Source organism: Athene cunicularia (assembly GCF_003259725.1).
Source record: "Athene cunicularia isolate RWA chromosome 4 unlocalized genomic scaffold, athCun1 chr4_part3, whole genome shotgun sequence".
NCBI classification, from domain to species: domain Eukaryota; kingdom Metazoa; phylum Chordata; class Aves; order Strigiformes; family Strigidae; genus Athene; species Athene cunicularia.
This window is the reverse complement of record NW_020799100.1, coordinates 10368810-10391751: the sequence shown is the minus strand read 5'-3', so window position 1 is coordinate 10391751 and position 22942 is coordinate 10368810. Positions and strand designations below refer to the sequence as shown.

Sequence of the window (22942 nt, the reverse complement as noted above, 5' to 3'; positions counted from 1 at the left end):
CAGCTATCCAGCTGCATCTGGAAAACAGTTCTGGTTAGGAGATAGAGGAGTTTTAAAGCACAAAGCTAGTGCCAGGTCATTTATGTGTAAGCAGAAGTAGCAACAGGATCTGTATCCCATTAGGGATGTTCTCTAGCTACATTGATCCGTTTCTTACCTCTAGTCCCAAGGATTTCCCCAGGAAGTTCAGAGGAGTGAAAGTTTCAAACACCTCTCAGATTAGGACTCTGGTTTCTCTCAGCAGCCTCAGTGCTTCACAGTGAAGCTTGAGATGTGTCAAAATTGTTACAGCTCCCTTAGGAGTAGGAAAGACAAGAGATACTGCTTCTGAAAACTATCCAGAAATTATTCTGATAGCAGTCTGTCCACTATGGCTTGATGTCCAAGTGGAGAGCAGTGATGAGTGCCGTTCCTCAGGGGCTGGTGTTAGGACCAGTGCTGTTTAACATCTTTGTTGGTGACACGGACAGTGGGGTCGAGGCACCCTCAGCAAGTTCATGACTACACCAAGCTGTGTGGTGCGGTCACACGCTAGAGGGAAGGGACGGGCCATCCACAGGGACCTGGACAGGCTGGAGAGGTGGGACTGTGCAAACCTTTTGGAGTTCAACAAGCCCAAGGGCAAGGTCCTGCCCATGGGTCGGGGCAATCCCAAGCACAGATCCAGGCTGGGCAAGGAGTGGATTGAGAGCAGCGCTGTGGAGAAGGACTTGGGGGTATTGGTGGATGGAAAACTGACTGTGAGCCAGCAGTGTGCGCTCACAGCCCAGAAAGCCACCCGTGTCCTGGGCTGCATCCAGAGCAGGGTGGGCAGCAGGGCAAGGGAGGGGATTCTCTCCCTCTGCTCTTGTGAGACCTCCCCTGCAGTGCTGTGTCCAGCTCTGGGGGCACCAACATCAGAAGTACATGGACCTGCTCAAGCAGATCCAGAGGAAGCCACAGAGATGATCAGGGGCTGGAGCACCTCCCCTGTAAGGACAGGCTGAGAGAGTTGGGGGTGTTCAGCTGGAGAAGAGAAGGCTCTGGGGAGAGCTTATAGTGGCCTCCCAGTGCTTAAAGGGGCTACAAGAAAGGTGGGGAGGGACTCTTGAACAGGGAGTGTAGGGATAGGATGAGGGGTAACGGTTTTACACTGACAGAGGGCAGATTTAGATTAGATATAAGGAAGAAATCCTTCCCTGTGAGGGTGGTGAGGCCCTGGCACAGGTTGCCCAGAGCAGCTGTGGCTGCCCCCTCCCTGGCAGGGTTCAAGGCCAGGTTGGACGGGGCTTGGAGCAACCTGGGCTGGTGGAAGGTGTCCTTGCCCATGGCAGGGGGGGTGGAACTAGGTGATCTTTATGGTTCCTTCCATCCCAAAGCCTCTGTGACTCTCTGATTCTATACTGTGTTGCCTGCCTAGACTGTGTGCTGATGCAGCGTGTGGTGTAAAGCACCATCTCCAGCAGTTTGCGTAACCTGCCCTCGGTTCAGCCGCATGTGATATCAGATCGTCCCAAATAAACACGACGGAGCCTTTCAGTGGCACCATGATGCCCTCAGCACTTCTGATATGTCTCCTGTTTATTTGAGATCAAAGCGCCCTGTCCCCGTGCATGCTGCATTTGGGTCTCTTCTGTGGTGGAGCTGTGCTGATGCAGACTCTGATGTAATTTCTTCTCCCCTTTCTTCCCCACCACAGCAAGCAACATGAGAGTGAGGAAGGGGAGAGTCATCGGCGTCACAAGCACAAAAAGAACAAGCGTAGCAAAGAGGAGAAGGAGGCCAGTGAAGATGGCGCCCAGGAGGGAGAGGAGCAGGATGCCAAGGAGTGACTCAGGCCCACTGTCAGCTCTCAGGAGGAACTTGCTCCTTTTGAACCAGCGTGGCATTGGTGATGTTTTGGTTTGGGGGGTTGATTTTTTTTTTAATTTTTTTTTTTTCCTCCCCCCCAAGAGAAGAGAGGCTGACTCTGGGTGAGCAGTGAAGCATGTTGCAGTGGTTTGAGAGCTGAGGCTGCACATGCGTTTTTTTTTTTTTTTTTTTTTGATACAAGACAAAATACAGCAGTACTAGTATACAAAGCACTGAGCTACTCTACTCATAAACATCCCTAGGGAGAACTTTGTTGTATCAGATCCTATGGTTTCTGATGGAAGATGGCTTCAGCTAAAACTAACGCATTTAGGTAATAGTTTTTGTTTATTTTTTGTCATCATCATTCCTTTTTGAAAACTAGGACAGTAAGTGCAACTTGAAATTTATTGTCCAAAGAAAAGTGTGATTTAGACCCTGAGAGCCAGCTTAGAGTCTGGCTTCTAGTAGTGAAAAGTCTCATCCCCGAATAAATTTCTTTATAGCTACGAAAATATCTGCTGATTTCTCTGTGGCCAGCCGGGCAGCATGTGAGGAAGAACTGCTTTTACTGGTGGGTCACAAGATCCTGCTTTGGTCTGACAGCTTTGAGAAGTGTTGTGTGTGTGTACACAGGGTGTGCAAAGACTTTAAACCTAGCTTTTTTTTTTTTCCTCCATTGCAAAAATAGTTCTGTCATGTATTACACCTCTAAGTGGGAAATTGACGGAAGACTCATAGCAAGAGCATGAATGTCTCTTTAGTTTTGACTAACTCTTTTTTTTTTTTTTTTTTATTTTTTAAACTAAGAGTTGACCTGAATAATTTAGCTCAGTAGAGAATGTGAAGTCCCATCTAGCAGTTTGCCCTCATGGGGTTGGCTTATTTCTATTTGGTTATCACAACACTCCTGTGCAACGCATTCCTTCCCCCTAGAGCTCAAAATAAATTCAGTCAAATTCCAAAGTTTGTTTGGACTTAGTATTGGTTGCAGAGGGTGACAGCAGAGATGGTTCTGGGTGGGAAGAACAGGGGAACTAATTTTGAGGGGGTTTGGTATGTCTAGTACTTAAGATACTGCATTTCTGTTCATGTAAGTCCACAAGTCTCTTTTAAGTATTTTCACTACTTTGTTATTTAAAACTGACTTAAATCTTTTCCCTAAAATAATACGGTCCTGAAATGTTCTTTTTTCTTGTATTGTAATCTTGCGAGTCTGAATGTCATGTGAAGCTTAGAACCTTAGAGCCTTGAGCCAGTGTAGCACTATGATAATATTTTATATGCTATGACAGTGCATTTGATGAGTCGTTAACTGCAAATCCTGTGGGGAGAAGAAAAAAGTGAGGGGTTTTGTTTGTTTTTTGTTTTTAATGCAGCTTTTTAAACATGCTTTGAGATCATGGGAAATGTGTATGCAGCGGGGAGGTGTGCGCACTGAACCAGAGTTCAAGGGCAGAGCCTGGATCAGGCTTTCAAGTCTTCCTCCCTCTTCAGCCCTGTCAGAGCTCTGGTAGGACGCAGCATTTAGGAACAGGGCACGGCTCCGTGGTTGCCCGGTTGGGCACCAGCCGAAGGCAGCGGTGCCTTGCCAACTGGCGTGGGGTCAGGGCAGTGGGTTTCAGCCGTGATTACCTGATGGCTTTCAGGAACTTGGGGTGAACTTGCTTTTATCCAGTTGTGGCATGGTGTGGGCAGAAGAGAAATCAAACCAGAACTGGTGAGAAGGATGCAGGAGTGCTTGGTACAGGCACCCTGGAAACACGCCTGTTTGCAGCGCAGCGACAGGTGTGCCTTGCCCTCCATGCCCAGCACATGTGGGAGCGTCAGGGGGGAGAGGGGCCAAGCATCTTCCCTGTGCCTCCACGAAGAGCCTGTATTCTGTAATTCTGAAATCTGATTTTTTTTTTTTTCCTAGAACATGAACTCTGAAATGGCTAGGGCAGCTGGCACCAAGGGGAAGGCCAGGCAGTGCCCCCAGACCAGACTGAGCTGGTTTTTGCCTCTCTTGAATCAGGGGGAAATGCTGGCAATAGACTTTTACACTAAGCTAGGTCTCGGGTTTGGCCCCCAGTCCGTATTTCTTCCATTTTTGCATGCTAAGGTGTATGTGGTGCCTGTCCATGGGTGGATAGAGCTGTTCTACATCCACTCCTCCAGTCTCTTGCTCTGTTTATGAAGGTGATAGTAGCTATTCAACCTGTAAATAGGTGTAATCAATGGTGATCACATCCAGTCCACAGCATTCTGCACTGGACTTACTGATGGTGGTGTGGGAGAGGGGACGGAGCATCTTGTACTGACAAGGCAGTGCTACAACTTCCTCTTGTGTTTTTTGAATGTTTTTACAGATGGACCCAAGTGCTTTACTGATGTTAGCAGGCTTATGTTGCCAGAAGCAGCTGTGAATTTAAGGAAAATAGTTTGAAATGGTTTTATTTTTATGAAATAAATAGAGGTCAAATGTTTGCCTTTAATGTATTAGGGAAGTCTAAAGTTGAGGCTTTGGAAATAACCTTTACTTGCATCAGGTAACTACTGCAGGTTTCATGATCATGTTCCCTGAAGATACAGAATGGTGACTTTAACAGCTCTCAGAAAAGAGGCCAGTCCTTGGGCTGGTGGCATCAAGACTTGTTCCAGAGCAAAGCTGGAGATGAGAGATGGGCTCGTGTGTTACTGAGTGCAGAATGCCCCAGGTGCTGAGTATTGCTGCAAGGGCAAGCATCACAGCCAGCGAGAAGCATTTGCACAAGCTTTATTACACAAGTGCCAGCCAGCTTCATGTGGAGAGAAGGTGTAAGGCAGCTTGGGGAACTGGGGCAGGTCCTGCAGCTCCCAACAGTATGAAACACACACAACGTGAAGGAGGAGAAAAGCTCACTACATTATAGTGGTGCAGCATATTGTTGATGGCAATGATGTCTTTCTCCCAGACCCTTGGAGGCTGCCCTTCCCCTCAGGGCTGTTCTGCAGCAGCAATCACACCAAAAGCTAAGCCAGCCCCCAGCCTGGGCATGCAGGTCCTCTGGGAGCATCAGACCCAGGCTTGCCGCATAGTTGCTGAGCTGTGCAGCACACTGAATCAGGGAGTTAAGCCTCATTAAATAAAGCTTTATTTATTCCCTGGGTTAGGCTTTACAGTCCAGTCAATTCTGAGCCCCAAGGCACTAGTGGGCTGCAGGCAGGAGCAGGGGCACAGCTGAGGGAAAGGGTACATGTGATTTACTTCTGTTCAGGTTTTTTTCCAGTCACAGCTACAGGATAGTCCAACTCCTTTCCTGGGAACAGCAGAAGACTATTACACTTGTCTCCTGCCTCACAAGGTCAGTTTCTTGGTGAAGTGTCTCTTGTTGAGGTGACCTATTCTGGGGGCATTAACTGATACACTGGAAAAAACCACACCTATAATCCACGTTTTTCAGTAATATTACAATAATTTATAAAGGCATCAAAATAAATTCAACATCTATGAACAAGCTGATCTTGGAAACAATACATAAATTACCAGGACATTTTGATGAAGTTGAAGGCACCTTGAAACGCAATGGAGTAATAGTAAAAATCATGCTGCCTTCTGCAGCATCCTCTTCACTTAAACTGTTTGACCACCAGCTGCATGGCTTTTTCCTACTGTACTTTATACAAGTGACATTTGGTACTACTCAGCAGGAATTGTCTTCTCTCTATCTACATAAATATTTACTGTTCCATACCAGGCACAGATTCTGCACATTGATTGGAAAGAGACAAAAATTGCTTCAGGTTTTTCTGTTCCTGTGTGTCAGACAGAGGTCGAGTGACCAGTTCTCCACAGGCAGCTTTCTGACTTTTGAATTATTTTGCTCTCAGCATGCAGTAGGAACAACAGGAAAAAAAGGTCCCAGAGCCCAGCTGGCCACAGTGTTCCTGCTGTCCAAGTCCTCAGCAGTATTTATCAACCAACCAGAGGGGCCACACTGTGTGCCAGGGAAGCTTTTGTGACGATTGGATTCTAAACTATTTCTGTGTAATAGACTCTGATAACAGGCCCTGCTCTATACTGCCTTAAGCTAACAGCCAAAGGAAGAGAAGTCGCTCTGTATGCAAACAAGTGTGTCATGTAACAAGGAGCAATTCTGCTCTGCAGTAATAGCTAATTATGAAGTAGCCAGCCCTAAAATGATGATGGGCACTTACCTGCAGGGAATTAAACATTCATCCTAGGTAGCATTTTTACAGGGGAGAGAAACTCCTTTGAGTCTTACAGTCTGAGCTGGCCCCATAAAGGACACAGCAGAAACAGCAGAAGAGTAAAGATCTTGATCAGTGCGACCTGGTTGGGAACGGTCTGTTATTTCTACTGCTGATTAACAGCCTCCTAAAAAAGGAGGGAATTGTTTGCAGGTAGGAACTTCACAAATCAACCTGCCTTGGCTTCAGTTGTTTTATTCTGAATTTTAACTATGCAGTGGATTTGAACTGAAGCCAGACCTGGCCCACTGACCTGGAGGTAGCCCGTTTTCTATGGTTGGTACAACATGGCCAAGACAGCCAACGAGGCTCACCCTGAGCCAGTGCAGTGAGAGTTTGCTCCTGCTGCAAGAGAGACATGAACACAACTGCAGGAGCTCCTCTCACCTCCCTGACAGTACAGGGACAGCCTCCTCCCCCCTGCCTTAACTCTGCATCTGATCACTGGGAAACTGATAAAAATAAGACAACAGCCTGGGACAGAGGTTTCTTGTAACAAGCCTGTTTACTTAATCATCTACCTTCTGTAGGAAAAGCTGGACATTTTGCCAAGTCATAAAATCAGGGAAACCAGGTTGAGGAAGAGGATGAAAATTAAGCAAATTCCTTATCTCTGGCTACTGTGATGAATGCACTCAACTCCTTACCCAAACTAGTGGTAGTCTGGTAAATGCTGCAAAGTTGTGGGTACGAAGAGTCCCATGCATATCTTTTCCATCACTTGTAATTTACTGCAAGCTAGCCACTCTGTTCCATAAATGTGAGAGCCTTTGAGCTCTTCCTGGTAAGCAGCCTGGCTGCAGCAGTGATCTCCCCTAGAGCTGGGACACCTCTCATGGCTGCTCCTCAAGGCTGAGAGACTTTTCACCCACAGCAGATCTTTGGTAAGTGACCAACATCACATGTAACTTTATAGTACAGTAAATTTGTTAAGAAAGAGCAAGGTTTGCTCACTGCAAAGTTGCACTTCTACAACATATTTCAATGAAGCCACTTTTGCTGATACCACTGATGGCAGTTTTTTAAGCATTCTAAATCACCCATTTGTGTCAAACTGGTGTAGTCAGCAGAATCTTAAATCAGGATTCACGACAAATCGGCATATTTGGCAGGATTCATGATAGCTGGCTGGTGGTAGGACCTTCATACAGGTCACCACAGCTCCACCATGCTAACATAGCAGCAATTCACCTGTCAGCTATGAGAATTTTTTTTTCATGTATGAACACCTTAATTAGGTTTCAGTAGCCTGAAAATATCAAGACTAGGGGCTATAGGAACTGCTTAATTGGGTCCCCATCCTTGCAGTTTTATTAGTGGCTTTTAAAAGCCCATATAAAATGACTCAATGTCAAAAGAACTGCAGTCAGAGATCAGCAGCAGGACTGTCTTAAACTAGCAGGACACTCATGTCTGTTTTAACCTGTTCAAAATCTTATATGGAAAGCAGAGCTCTAAAATGGAGGAAAGTGCCTCGAAGGCAATTTGTAGAGAAACACTGAGAAAAAGAGCTTCCTCTGCAACACCAATCCTACAGCACTTTAATGTGCCCAGGAAGCTACAACAACTGTTTGCATTAACTGTTACTTTGAATCCAAGAACCAGATTTGTTGATAACCTCAGCACAGTAAAGAAATAATCTCTGCAAAAATGAGGGCAAAAGTCTTCCATGGTGATAGAGTGTGTAGCAGGAGTTCAGCATTCCCTTGATTTATCTGTGACACGTTTAGCTTTGGGTGACGGCCAGCTGCTACCCGATACCTGAAACTGTTGTGGGTTTTGTTTGAGCTTTCACACGAGGCTTCCTGGCCAGGACACCACAGTCAGCGTGACTTTGTTCCTTTGCTCCTTCAGCATTGGGATTAGTTCTGAGTTGCTCATTCCTATTGCTGGCACTCCATTTACTGCCACTATTTCATCTCCACACCTAATCAGAAGACAGGAAACATGCTTGTCAGGACTTAACAATAATGAATTAATTAACACTGCACCCTAGGACCCCCAAGGTCATCTAGCCCACCTTAAGACAAGACCATCAGTTCCTTGTTGAAACATTTTCACTTTTGAGTCAAAGAGCTCAAGGGAAAAGGAGGACACTGCTAGTACTTGAGTGACACAGCAGTGAAAGTCACCAAAAGCGTGACCAGCTGGCCAGTCAACAGAGGGAGGGAAAAAGATAATAGAAAACAAATCTGGCTGATAAACACACTCGTCACCAAGGTCACTCCTACAGCTACTTGACTAGCACTTACTTGCTCAGGTGAAGTGCTCAATGAGGCAGAAGCAAGCTGGCACATTGTAGCTCAATAAAACTGAGGTTTGAGAGTCCTACTTGACCTACCCGGTCCATGGCACAGTGGTGGTGCTGAGGTGCTGAAGCCAGCCTTTGGCTGGGTGGGAAGACACGGCTGTCCTAGCACTCACCTAGCAACCCATCTGACCCAGTCCTCCCACCAAGGCTCACGCAGCTCTGGTCTTTCACACCATTCTCAAGGGAGTAAAGCGCAGCTCCCTACACCGTAACGATGTCCCCTGCAAGACAGCAGCCTCACTTCTCTTTTACAGTACTGCGCTTGCAGCCCACTGCACATGTGCTGAGAAGCCAGCTCTTGCTTCCCAGAGAGAACGCCATAAGAGTTCTGTGGGGTCCTCCAGCTCCACTACTCACTCCTCCACTCGCCCTGATTACTGACAAACAAGGCAGCAAAGCTCCACTTCAGTTTCCAGCACAGAAGGGCTCTTGTTGCTTTCACTGGGTTGCTTTTCCTAATCCAGGAGATTCTATACTCTGGAACCTCCAAGACTGATCTCAAACACCCTCTTTCTACTTTCATCTAATTACTCAAAACCTTTACAGCCTTTTAAAACAGAACTGTTAATTCCTTTTAGTTGCACCTTTATAGAAAAATCAAAACGCTTATTAATACAGGACTTAGTTTGTTACAACTGTGCTAACTATTAACTGCACAAAGGAGTGTCTAAGAATTAGAAGTCATTAACTTTTAGCTCAGCTAGCTAAAAGGGTGAAAGACAGACAGCTCCTCATTAAAACGGTGCACACTGACACAAGTATTGATAGTGGTTTTGATACAAACACCAGAGACCCGCAGGGTGGCTTGTACATACTTCAGTTTCCTGTCTCGGAAGGCAGGAGTCCCGGGCACTATGGTTTTGATGAAGAATGGCTGGTTTCCTTTGCTTTCCTCAAAGCCTCCAACAATGCTGAAGCCCCAGCTTTCCAGGTTACCTTTACTGAGGACGATATCTTGACAGCAGTGAAGGTAGCTGTGAAGACAAGGACAGTCAAAACCAGAGAAAGCTTACGAGTGTGTTTCAAGGAAAACTGCATGAACAATATTAGTTTTCCCTTGTAGAAAGCACAGCTATGTAACAGCCTTATATTTATTTTCTTTTTCTAAGGATTTGAGATAATGCCTTTGCAGGGCATGTTACAAGGATAATTCTCAAATCTGAAGATGACAGTCCTTTAGCAATCTTTTCTCAGTATTGTCAGTGCTAGTTGCAGAGTTAACAGAAAATTACCATTCTCTAAAGGGGTTTGTGACCTGAAAGATTCATGAATAACTTCCTGAATTCTACTCATGAACAGGCACAGTACTAAGTGACAAAACCAGATTAATTGTGAACAGCAGTTACACCCATGCAATTAATGAGATTCCAGCTCTTTTTATTCCATCTGTATACTACACGTTTGGTACAATGAAGGCATTCAGCAGCTCTGTATCACTGATGGAAAGCAAACATAGGAGGTATGGCAGCCTTTCTTCTACTAACCAGCACATCAGAGTATGACAGGTCTGTGCTGCAGGAACGGCGCCCAGGATTGCTGTGCACAGTGGACTCCTCAGAGGGAGATCACGGGTCGCTGTTTCTGAACGGCAGCCATGAGGTACCTGTTGGTAAGGCTGGGGCATGCTGCAGTGCTAGGGCTGCCTTGAAGAGGGTGATCTTTAAGTCCTAAGAGCACCTGCTCCTTGAGTTTGTAGCAGAGAGACACACAAAGCCTTTGCGAGGCGTCTCAGAAGGTGTGGCAGGAGCACAGGCAAGCAGCTGTGTGTGCTGGCTCACAGTCAGGTTACATTCTGGCACGGAGGCACTGCCAGAGCTACACTGTGTGAAACTGCCGCTGATCACCCCACTGAGGTATTCCAGCAGCTAAACTTTTCCTAATAAACGTTTTTGCCTGAAGGGCTTTGCTTGAGCAGTTTGCAGATGAGTTTCAGATTTCAAAAGCCTTCTCCATTAACTTCACACTGGGAGAAATATCCAATTATCTACTTTCAAACTGTAATTTACTTTTGTACGAGTTCTTCACACATAAATGCTGGAAGATCCAGCTCTAGCTTACTGATGCCTCCATGGTTTTCTTCTGCTAGTACCTACCACACAAGTGTAGAAACACCGCTATGAGAAGTGTATGTGGCAGCTAGTGCAAGTAAGTCTCCCAGAGAGCAACAGTGGTAGGCACTGTGCCAGCATAGAAAAATATTAGACATTCTCCAAGACTTGGAAAAGGCTGATTGCTAGAAACCAGTTTTCCATATGAGAAAGGAAGATGTGTAATGTGCATCTGAGGGTTTGAACTCAGGCTTGGGCTGTCCAGGTGCAGCTCAGGGCCTGCAAAAAACAGACAGTCCGATGCCCTGGGAGAGCAGAGGAAGTGGGTAGGATGGTGCTGAGTACAAGCCAAGTTACAGTCACTAGAAACACAAAAGCTACCTTCCTTGGGCTGGTTTGTTTAGCATTTACAGGCTACTAAGTAACACAAGGGTAACCTAGCAGAGGCTTTGTTAGTATTTCTTTTAGATGCCTCAAGAAACAAGGCTGTAAATAATCTGGGCTTCCCACAGAAGGGTTTGGCTTTGTTCCGCGTGCATCTCCCGCACGATCCTCCTCCAGTCAGCTGGAATGACAACACACTCTCAGAGCTGAATATATTTTTACGAAACTGCAAGAGTGAGCAAACCAGAGGTTCACCTCTTCAGGACGGAGACAAATTCAAGCTTTCAAAGCCCTAAACCTGTCAGCTGGAATTTACCATGTTGTTGCTAAAATCTGTGCTGTCTATGGTCCAAAGCTTTGCAACAGGAAAACTCAACTATTCAGAATCATTTCTGCTTCATGCTAAAGATGACACAATCATGGCAGCCAAAAAGAATTAGACTGAAAGAATGCCTGCCCCCGAGATGATCAGATTAGAAACTATAAAATAGCATAGGTAGCTGTTGGCTCCTATTATATGGTCCAGAAAAGAGTGATTTCAGCATATATTTTAACAGGGACTGTGTCTATGTTGACTGTATGTCAACTCAGTGCCTCAAATGACAAAAATCTATACTTCCTATTTTCTGTGTAGTTCTCTTGGGAAAAAGGGTTTTCAGGAACTTCTGAAATACAGTTACTGTCCAACAGAAGTAGGGGAATGATGGGTCACACCATAAAAAGCAGTAGAAGTTTCTCATGCTTTCATTATACTGTGATCTCGTTGGCAAGGCTTTTCACTGCCTTAGAGCTATATGAGAATCCCAATAATGCTTCCAAGTCAACCACCAAAGCAATTAAATTCTAGTGTTTGAGTGAAAGTCAACTCGCTAACTGAACAGACCTCTATACAGTCACCGAACAAACGTACCTGGGCAATCCAAGCCATGTGATCCAGAGGGGAGACCAGCTGAATCCTTGCTCCTTGATGTCCAGAGATGGCTCTGTCGAGTTCAATGAAAGGATTTCCAAGGCTTTCAGTATGACTGAGTGGGAAGCTGCGTTAGATTTCAGTGCTGAGACAGCTTCATAGTAGTTCAGATGAGTCAAGTCAATGCCATTTATGCTCAGAAGTACATCTCCTGTTGATTAAATAAGATAGGATTATTACAGATCTTTTGCTATGGAGGCTATTGCTCCCTCAAGGTCTCATGAGGAACCCTGTTTCCAGCCTCACTTTAGTGTCCAAGTCCAACTTTCAGTGAAAAACCCCCAGTTCCTAAAGGATCAAGGATCTAAGAGACTTCTTACCTCGCTTGATTCTGCCATCCCTGAAGAGGCATCCGATGGGCTGCACGCTTGTTACATATATAGGGAGCTTGTTTTTGTTATCCCTTCCACCTCCAATTGTTATTCCTAACGATTCCTTTGGTTCCTTTTTTATTGCAACTGTCTTTTCATGACTTGCATATCCCTGAGGTAAATCCTACAAAGTAATGACAGTACAAAATGTAGCTTCATTAATGCAATTAACATGAGAAGCACACATCTGGAAGAAAATAACATCTTTTATCTTTAATCCAGAACATTTCAGCAATGTTGCTGGATGGCAAAGTCATCTTCTCAGGTACTTGCTCTGGGGAGAAATACTATCCTGTATTTCCAGAGTGATACCACCACAGCTCTCCTAGCGATCCCACATTCATTTGCTGTCGAGAGATGCTCACTCTAAGGAGAACAATTTTGCACTGAGGAACAAGCCACGAAGTAATTTCAAGGCTATTTGTATCAAGGAGTCAAACTCTCTCTGACTACTACTAAAAGTAAAAGCACACATTATAGCATGTGCTGTAGAAACAAGATGTAAATTATATGCTAGGATTTAAATCAAGGAACCACACTCCAGCCGTTTATGACAGATACTTACTGAACTCCAGAGACATTTAAACTCGGAAGTCTAAGCAGTTGTATCAAGTTTTCTTACTCAAATGGAAGTTCTAAACAGTAAATCTCTGTACAACAGACCAGCGAATCTTCTCTTGCTCATACTGTTTCTTAGAACATGCAAATGGATGGCACATGCAACACTGAAGTCACTCAAGCCCCAGGAGCACTACAGTGTAATTTATGTAGTTTCTCTTACCATAACCCCTCTAGCTCCACACCAGCAGCACACCTGAGGGTCATGATGCAATACTGTGAACATGTTGTGCTTGATGGATGTCAAGAAGCAGGTCCTAAGCTTCTCAACACCCATACCCAAGCATAGTAAACTTCCCATTGCCCTTTACTGACACAAAAGGATTAAACACCGGTTCTGCATTAACATTAGAGACATCTGAAGAAATTTTGACATGTTTTTCCCCTAAAAAGTGTGTTTCCCAGTAGATGACAAATGTATGGTTCTCCATACTAAAAGCCACAGACCTGCTGCTTTTTAATAGCTCAAGAAGAAATAGAACTGCTGATCAGGCTTGTATGATAAATTGCCATCACAGAGGAATCATAATAGATCTGCTAGAACAAGAATAACCTGTGCCATTATCTACAAAATTTACCTTCTGGTAGTTAGATTTTCGTCTATAGTGATTCTGCTCCAGTCGTCTCCGGTGGTGCACTGGGCTTCCTCCATTGCTGCTGCTGCTGCTGCTGTTATTTGATGTGCTGCCATCTTCTACCGTGTCCGACAGCTGTACGCCTGGCTGCCTCAAGATGACAAAGTTCACTTTTGATTCAGTGGTCTGCCAGGAGAAACAACAAGAGTGTAAATAAAATAGACAGATAGAAAAATAAATTAGAAACCCTGTCATTTTCTTGGGGAGGGAGAAGGGTTGGCATCAGTTTCTACGAAGGGTCTGAAACAAAACTATGCAACAGGATGCAGTGTTTTATTGTGGAGAGCCACAGAATCCACAATAAGAAGGAATTAGCAAACGTTAGAAGGAAGAGGAGTAAACACAGGCTTCACTCATGCCTCCCTCCCCCACAGAAGCCAAGCAAGAGAAAGTAGAAAGGGATGATTAATTGCTCCACTTCAGTACAAATAACCAAAATAGCATGTTGTGTTGTGATACAGAATGAACGGGGCTTGAACACTGACTGGTCCACACAATGGATGACCATGATACGAGCACTGGATGCTTTTTCTTTTATTGTAAAGAAACTTGTTAAATCTCTTTCCCTCGCAGCTTATGTACCACATCCATTGTTCAACATCTCCCACCCATTTATTCCCAGAGTACCTGACGACATGACCTTTTGTCTAAGATTGCTGCCAATTAAACACTTAACCAGCTGTATGTCTGGCCTTGGCAGAATTACAGGGAAAGTATTCACTATTGTTACTGCTTTTCTAATTTGGTTTGTTCTTTCAGATAATTTGACAAAACCTTATTGTGAAGGACTCCATTGGGGTAAGGCGTAAGTGCTTACTCGGGGCATTTCCTGCAATGGAGGAGAGAAGTACAGTTGCCACTCTGACTTTGTGACATGGGACCCTGTTTCTCTGGTGCTGCAGCACCCTGGCAGCAGTGAATTCCCAGACCCTGGAAGAGGGGCTACATCAGATGGTTTGGGTATTCTCTTTTTAAACTCGTATAGGAGAGTTTTGTTTTCTGAAACAGAATTTAAAGGGTTTGCCTCCAAAATCACTTCAGATAATGCAGTTTTTTCCAGACAAGCCGGCATGCATCCATGTCTTTATAAAATATATTATAAACATCACATCCTAAAATGGGGATTTGCCCTCCCCTTCAACCAGGAGTACCAGATTATGTACAGTATGTGCATATATATACACACCCATATATAGCTGTAAATGGTACTTTACAATACAGGTAGAAGGACTCTTTTCTGCAAATGATTTGCAATCAAAATTAAAATTACATTTAACCAAGCATTTGAATTAGCCCTCAGAAGAACAGATAATGTTTGGAAGACTGTCAAAGTTTTACACAAATGTCACTTCAAAAGGAATTCAATCCCCAAACCTAATGAAGCTGGTTCTTAGACTTTGGTTACTAATTTCAGTGGGATCAAGGAAGAGTTCCCCATATGGGAATTACGTTCACACATTACAACAGAAATACAGCAGCACTTGTGGGATGCAAACAAAATTCTAAGAGGCCATAGAATGGAATCACTTATATAACATAAAAAAGAATCTCAGTACTGAAGCTCTGCCCTTCCTCTTCTTTTCTCCCATGCCACTGCACTCCTCTGCTGATTACCAGGAAGAGAACTGGCTCCCTCTCACTGCTGACCTCAGATCCTTTCCGGGATATAAACAGTATGTGATGAGATGTATTGTGTCAGGATCTTTAGATAAAAACAGAAACTGGAGGTCATCGCCTAGGGAGATAAAGAATTTAAACTGATCCGCATGGTATCTGCTGCACATGTAGCAATCCTTAATCCTTAACCAAAATTCCTTGCCCGCTCCTTTCACCAAAACATTGGGCATGCTGCAACAGAAATGCATACCTATTGTACAGGGAAAGACCACCTCCCTACTACCCATTTACTATTTTAGAATGTTTTTAGCCTGAGGTGCCTCATGGTGTTTTTTAGACTCCCTTCCCAAATACAGGTACAATGAGGAGGGCTCTAGATCAGTCTGTTCTGTTCTGCCAGCCTATCACATCTCCCAAACACCTTCAGTTTGACTGTTTGAAGCATGAGACGTTGACCTAATCTCTCCTTGTCTCTGCTGCATGCATCTACACAGTGCATACAAATATCCATTCAGCAAGGGAGGCTCCAAACACCACACCACAAAGGAGATCCAGTTGCCTGAGCTGAACTGAAGTGCTATGAGCAACTGCCTCGCTTCAGACTTGTCAGTGATGACTCACGATGGATTCCCACTCTTCGTGTTTATCTTCATTTGGAAGCGGTGCTTCCCACACATCCGCAGGGAGGTCACTTTCCCAAAGAGATATTTCAGGGAATGCAGTTTGCTCTAGTGTGTTCTATTAGCCCTTGGGTCAGAGCAGGAGCCCTGCCATCAACACAGACAGCTGCAGAGTCATTAGCCATACAATCTCACCATGTCATAAATTACCTGGATTATCTGCGCAGCAGCCTCAGGTGTTCCTTGCCTCAAATCCTGGCCATTTATTGACAGGACTCTGTCATTCCGACTCAGTTTTCCATTTTTGGCTGCCAAACCTCCCTCTAACAGATCTAGAATAAAAATCCCTGCCTCATCTGTCTTCCTTATCAGTTTGATTCCCAAGGGTTCGGATCGGTCTCTCTTTATCAAGGTAACATGGATCACTTCCCGATTTGTAGCAGAAGCAGAATCTTGCTGTGCAGTCTTATTGGAAAAACCCTTCTCCTGCAGGACCATGAGGTGGAGAACAGGACCTGGGTGGCGCAGGAAGGAGACAGCTTGGCAGTGAGTCACGCTGCTGATGTTGACGCCATTCACCTAGAAAGACAAACAAACCAGAGTCACTAATCAGAACCTACCTAATTTAGGCACTGTCCACAGTGCGGAACATCACAGAGTTTGAGACAGGATGTACAACTCCCTGTGCAATGTCGTGACTGAAGCAGCTGCTTCTGATGCACATTAGAGAGCCAAGTTTTCTAAAAAAGAATGCAGAAGAAAGCAAATTAAATTAGACCATATTTGATGGTGAATAGTTAAGGACAGGGACAAGACAGGACAACTCACATAACTAACAAATTTGAAACTGCAAAATATTAAATCATTACATCCATCCCCTGGCAATGCAGAACTGCTTTCCCTGAACTTCCAGCATTCGATACACACTTGGAGAAGACTCAAATTGGAGACTACCCATCCTCACTTTTAAGTTGAAGAGTGGTCCATAGTACAAGCTTCTGGAATCATCAGTCTAATCATGGTTTTACCATGGTAACTCTGAGAAGCTACTTTTTGCTTTGTCTGCTGTCACACAAAGACACTGTGCAGTCTTCTTTTAGGATGCCAATAGGGCTATGAAGCGTGGGGACCTGCCCGATTTACAGCCCAGCCAAGACTGAGACATGTACAACTCAACTTGGATAAAACAGAAGTTACTCTACTGGTCTAAGAAACCAATTCAGAGAACCTACCAGCCACTTGTACATGTGGGGCTACAGCTAGTCCTTACTGAAGTTCACAGTCCAAGAGGGTAAGTAGGTCTTTATGGCTTGTCAAATGATGGGGCAGCCATAGCCGGGAGGTGCTAACAGTTGTGGCCACATGTAGCCTCCACTGCTGCATACAAGCTTCTGGCCCCTTGATTAGCCCACTGCCACACAGCGTGATTAATCCAGAAACTGAATCTGGCCGTGGGTCAGCATGGTATGAGGTTGGTGCTCTTTAATACTCACAATACATATCTGATACCTACTTCAAATTGTAAGGTCTTAAACTCTGGACCTGCCCATTGAGAATATGCAGCTTAAGCAACATAGTAGAGCAAGCAATTATAATACTTCCTAACTAGAGCACTGTCCTTTGGAGAAAAATGGTGCCACTGGGTGAAGTTTATCAGATAGAAATCTTTTTTAATTTATCCAAAATGGTCTAAATTTCAAAAAGCTATAAAAAAAAATACAAGGTAAGTATTGAGTACAACTGCTAGGAGCCTCAGAAGCCTGCTTCTGGGCCCCAGCAGATACACAGCACGACTGACACACAAGTCTGATCAGTGCTTTTAAACTCTCAGCTGTAGAGCTGTCCCAGTTTTTCTAAACAACTCTCCTCCCCCAGCCCTCATCTCAAGTCAAAAGAAGCAATGGGACTACCAGTGGGGTGTTACATACCTCAAGAATATGGTCCCCAGGTGCTATTCTTCCATCTGCAGCAATGACAGAATCCCGCAAGACTTCCTGAACAACGATGTTTCCTAGAGGGGTGTCTTTACCCCCAACTATCCTCATTCCCAGCTCCTCCTCTGGGTCTTCTCGATGAATTTCAATTGTGGTTGTTTCAGCCACAAGACTAGTTCTCTGAGGAAGGTCTGATTGTAGAAATTGAAGAGAAAAACAACATAGTAATAGAATTTTCCTTCACATAGCACCACAGGATTTGTAACACTGACAGGTCATCTCCAAAGTGGTTCTGGAGGGAAAGCAGCTATCAGGAGAGGGAACAATAGGTCAGATTAAAAACCTTAAAGGCCCCCAGAATGTTTCCAATCTCCTAGCTTATGGCAAATTTATAGTCTTTCATTATTATTTCTTCAGTTTTATTAAAGGGCATTCAGTATGTTTCACTTACTATTTAGAGATTTATTTTTCTACTGTGACAGCTGGCCTACTAGAAGTGCACACATAACAAATGCCAATTTCCACAATGCCCATTAGAAAAGGGGACTACTGAGCTGTAATTACTGGTCTGCCCTTGCGGTGACTTTACCACAGGCAGCTCACTGCAACTTCCCTCCTCTAATTTCCTTTCCTCCTCTTTTCCCATCCCCCTTTAAAACAGGAGTAATGTTTACCTATTTACAGCATACTGAAGACTAAGCAATGCTTCTCAGACACTTTGAAGATGAAAGTTGTTGTTAGCAAGCTGTATTAAATCTACCAGCACTGCAACATTTAGGCAAGCCCAACACTCCAATGAAGCCAAGCACACTGCCTGTTAAGGTGAACTGCAGAGATGCAAAACCTGCCCCAGGTGTACTTTGGAAAAAGCCAACAGAGAAGTAAACTGACCTGTGTATTAACTCTGGCACAGGCACAGCAGTTGCCAGCTCCAGCACCTGCACTCTTGGAAATTGAGACTAACTTTGAAATGAGGCACAGAGATTTCCACGCTGCTGTCTTCTAACAGGGTTTGAGACAAGCAGTTCTGTACTGAAGTGGAGATGGTTACTTTCATAAGGAAGGCTTTCATAACTGACTATTAATCAAAAAAAAAAAGTTATGCTATAAAAAACATATTTGCTCCATACATTTAGGGAGGCACTGACCACTCCAGGAAACTGTATATTTAACTTCCTTAACGAGATTAAGAAGCTGGAACATTTCCTAATTACTAATTATTTGGCTTCGGCAAGTGTTTTAAGTGCTGCATGCTCCCATGGACAGGGACTGCCTTTGTTTGCAAAGAATACTGCAAATATTCACTGCAGTGTAACAAGGATTCTCCAAATTGTTTTACACAGACAGCTTTGTGCTTGTGAGCAGATCCTGCCACACCTGATGCACATGCATGCATCTCCCTTCTGCTCAAGGACAAGCTGAGGAAAGAGATTACTCCAAAGGCTACTAGTGGCTGAATAGCATTGAGGATATCTAAGAGTGTTGAAGATACTTTAAAAATTGAATTGCCTGAGATAATTACCTCATTTTTATATTATAAAAGGTAATTACATAATTACATTTCTGTATCAAACTCTCACCTTCTTCAGTCTCCTCAAAAGCTGGATTAACCAGTCCAGGCTCTGCAGTCCCGAGCGATACCACAGCAGCTGCAGAGCTTTCTGCCACAAGTGACGATCCTCCACTTGGTACCTCTGGATCCTTGGGTGTGTTCGTCTCCACCTTGGTAGGAGGATCTTCCTTCCCTTTGGAAATGGAATTCTTTTTCCGCTGTAGTTCAGATTTGTATTTCTTGAAACCAGGACACCTAGAGAGAGAGAGTGTCAGTGACTAAGTGGCTAGTCTTTGCCTTTGTGGCCAACCCAGCACATGCAAGCTCTGACTGACAAAGGTACATGAAGAAGCATGTTCAAGATCTCATCAGCTGCAAAGATTGTATCACAGATGCTAAAATTTATTCTCATTTGACCTTCAGATTCTACTTGTACTAGGATCAGTTTAAGAGCAGTCTTGTTATTTTATTATTTTCAAAATTAAGCAAATTCTTTAAAAAAAGGAGACTGTAATAGGAACAGGAGTCTCCCTTGCTAAATATTTACCTGGCAAACTCTCAGTGAAGAAAACAATACCTCTTAAAATACAAGCAAATACTTAGCTCTGACCTTTTACAGATGACTATGAACTGTATCTTTATGCAAAGGAAGTGTCTCAAGTTTCAAGCTCAGCCTTGAATTAAGCTTCATTTTTAACAAATCAGTAACATGCAAGCAGAACTAGGGGTTTTTTTTGGTTTGTGTTTTTTTTTCTTCTTCTGAATGATACCTGACCCTCAGACAGCAGTCCACCTCCAGTCCATGCAGGTGATGGCTCTACTTGAATGGGAGCAATTTAGAGGAATTTATAATCCCACTGACTGCTCCCCACACAGAGGTTCAAGAAGTAATTACACATTCAACAAAATGCAGTCACACCAAAACCAGCCTATCTCAGCAAAAACGAGTGAGGAAAAACAAGCTCTTTTATCAAGAGTACTTATAAAAAAAGTGGAGGTAAGGAGGATGATGAATGCAAAAGCATCACTTTCAGAGACATGTAGTATTGGGTGTTTACCAGAATCACTTTTCAAATTAAACTTGACTATTCACATTCTGGCTAAATAGATCTCATCCCAGTATTCCTTTCTCTGGTTCATTCAGAGTCATTTATTCTCCAAGCAGTAAGATGATGCTGAAACTTAAAGACAGAAGCTGATTGATCCACTTGTGCACATGTCCCTCTTAAGATGTCAAGAAACAAATTCATTTTACAAAGGGCAGAGAAATCCTTCATGAAAAAGAGTTGCCAGATGCTTATTCCCTTAAATCTCCTGCTATCAATTAATCTCACTTAAAACTAAGTAACACTAACACACAAATCACAGTATAATTTTTTTTTTCTTTTTCTTCATTTTTCAGTCTAACTATGGTTACAGCCCAGGTGAAAGAGCCTCGATTTTTAGAACACACCCTACCCAAGAAAGATACAAAGAAATATGAAATGTGTAAGATTGATACAGTTTCCAGACAGGTCTCTAATGTAAACATTTAAGGGTGCCTCCCTCTTGTGCGTTTAACTCCTGTGCCAAAGCGATTAATAAGCGACAGAAGTTTACTGATACCAGGGTAGATTTACAAAGCAGAGAAGAAGGCCAAGCCCTGGTACAGGCCGTGGCTCCAGCTACAGATCAGCTGGGCAGCCCTGTCCCTGCAGTATAAGCATTCAACCCTGACTGATAACAAGCAAGCAGTACTGCTAAGATTGAGGGAAAGGATACAAGAGCATCTTCCCTCACTTCCCCTGGCTGTAACACCAGCTCTCAGCTCAGTGGGTACCAAAGTCGAGCAAGAACTGCAGGGATACATCCTTGGCTGGAACTGTAATAAGCGTAACTGTTCCCTGCACACTGGTTGACTTATTTTTAAACATGTCATTGCCACAAAAAGCTATGACACAGCTAAAGGGGAACAAGCCTGTTGCATTTCTCAAAACACTGCCAATGAAGGTCTGCTTCCGCCTGCAGTAGGGCTTGTACTTAGCTCCCTTTCCTGCAATCATTAACTAGGTAGGACCAAGTGTTCTTCAAGAGTCATGGCAAGAGCTCTTTGTCACCTGCTTTTCTTTTAAAGCTACAATATTCTGCTAGCCACCAGCTCAACCAGCAGTGGAAGCACCAAAATACATCTCTGCTTACAAGCACAAGAAAAAAGTCTCTCTTCCTCTAGACAAGGGGAAAAAAGGACAAAAACCCCACCATATTTTTCATTTGCTTCTCTTTCTTAGTAGAAGAATAAGAGAAGATAATGGAATTATAAGTAGGTGATTCAGCAACTGCATAATGTGCAGCTTGGAGGGACTTACATTATTTGGATCAAAGAGTTATGTATTGCACGTCTTAATTGGACCAATTAAACTGGCAACACTGCACGATTCCTTGCTTCCAGAGTGTTGACTTTGTGCCTGTCTTTCTTCTCTGCGCAAGTGAAACAAGAATAAGCATGTTTATAATAATTTTGAGTCAGGTGCCCCAGATCAGGACACACAGATTTATATACATTTGATAGGTTTTGTGTCTGTGGACAACTTGCATGCAAGCAGGAAAGCACCTCACCCTTCGTCTCTGAAGCACATGAGTTGGCCTCTGTAACACACACAATGACGCTGCCTTCACCCACACACCTCTCTGGCCTCACCCTCTGTCACCTCTGGTGTCCCATTTTGCCCCAGATTAAGAACTGTTCTGAGAATGGATCTTCCTGGTCAGAAGCACAGCAGAGAGATGGCATTATACAAGGAATAATAATATAAAGTAAATTTGAATGCACCTGTTCTGCAGATGAGCTTCTAGTTCACACCGCTGCATTGTCTGCTGACACTCTGCCTTGAAAGGACAGAAGACAATCAGCTTATCCAACAGGTTTCGTACTAGAAGGCTGGACTTGTGGCACTGCTGGAAGGAGAGCTTTTTCCGATCCATAGGACAAAAATTATACTCCTGCATGAAGTTTTCAAGGCACTTAAAACAGTACGTATGTCCACAGGGGGTGTCCATAGGTTGGAGCAGAGGCTGAAGGCAGATATGGCAGATGAGTTCATCGTCCACTTCATCCTGGAAGTTGTAGAGATGATTGTCCAGCAAGAGGTGGAACTGACCACACTCGCAGCAGAGTTCACTAACTTGGGAGGTGTGTTCTTCTGCTACAGGATCAGCCATGATAGCCAGCATCAGGCACTCTTGGCCCAGCAGCAAGGAAACTTGTCACGGAGTAGCTGTCTGACAGAGGACCTCTAGTGAAAGGGAAAGAAAGAGAGATTTCCAGCTAACTGCCTGGTCTAGATCTAGCCAATTCAAAATTAAATCGTACTTCTGCCTTAAGTTTCTCTCCGGTATCTTCACCCCCACCTACACCCCGCCGAGGGTTCTTCCTTCCAGATCGACCCTGTGAATGATCAACCCAGGGACCAGAGAATTCAAGAACCTCCTTCAGTAAAATGATTTAGCACATTTGATAAACCAAAGCTCAAATTCTTTTACACACACCAGTGACACAGACTAGATAAAACCCTGCTAAACACATGAACTAGAAAACCTGAGACAAAAGCTGCATGTTCTTGAGGGAAAACAACCCAGAGAGGGAAGGGAAGGGAAAGAAAGGATAACCAAGATAATGATTTTTAAACTGACAATTTTTCTCTCTGGCTTTCCAGATTATACCAAATATTTCAAAAATATGTACGGTAGAAACATCAGTCTAAGGACTTTTAGTTGTCTGAACTTTCGTTTCAAGTTTTGTGGGTGGATGACAAAAAAAAAAAAGAAGAGGAAGAAATTTCA

General features: G+C 43.9%; 2 protein-coding genes across 5 annotated transcripts in view; one reads left to right on the top strand and one right to left on the bottom strand.

The window, feature by feature from the left end:
- LOC113480156 (pre-mRNA 3'-end-processing factor FIP1-like) overlaps nucleotides 1-2624 on the top strand; it is a 30714-nt gene extending 28090 nt beyond the window's left edge. Inside the window, exon 17 of the mRNA XM_026848776.1 lies at nucleotides 1679-2624. Within this exon, the coding sequence (XP_026704577.1) occupies nucleotides 1679-1811 (133 nt within the window). The 3' untranslated portion in view covers nucleotides 1812-2624. The remainder of the gene's footprint in view (nucleotides 1-1678) is intronic.
- On the bottom strand, nucleotides 99-22391 carry LOC113479938 (ligand of Numb protein X 2-like). Of its 4 annotated transcripts, XR_003398385.1 has the most exons (11): nucleotides 21933-22391; nucleotides 19152-19378; nucleotides 17566-17762; nucleotides 15848-16216; nucleotides 13344-13526; nucleotides 12097-12271; nucleotides 11717-11927; nucleotides 9190-9348; nucleotides 7825-7990; nucleotides 5086-5219; nucleotides 99-109 (listed from the first exon to the last, which is right to left on the bottom strand). XR_003398385.1 is itself a non-coding variant. In XM_026848354.1 (10 exons), the coding sequence occupies exons 1-9, from the start codon at nucleotides 22331-22333 to the stop codon at nucleotides 7855-7857; spliced, it is 2058 nt and encodes a 685-aa protein (XP_026704155.1). In that variant the 5' UTR covers nucleotides 22334-22391; the 3' UTR covers nucleotides 3414-5219; nucleotides 7825-7854. The 4 variants fall into 4 exon arrangements, 2 of the variants coding, with proteins under 2 accessions (XP_026704155.1, XP_026704154.1); XM_026848354.1 differs by lacking the exon at nucleotides 99-109 and having other exon boundaries at nucleotides 3414-5219; XR_003398384.1 differs by lacking the exons at nucleotides 99-109; nucleotides 5086-5219 and adding an exon at nucleotides 5230-6893 and having other exon boundaries at nucleotides 6925-7990.
- Between the last annotated feature and the right edge of the window lie 551 nt (nucleotides 22392-22942).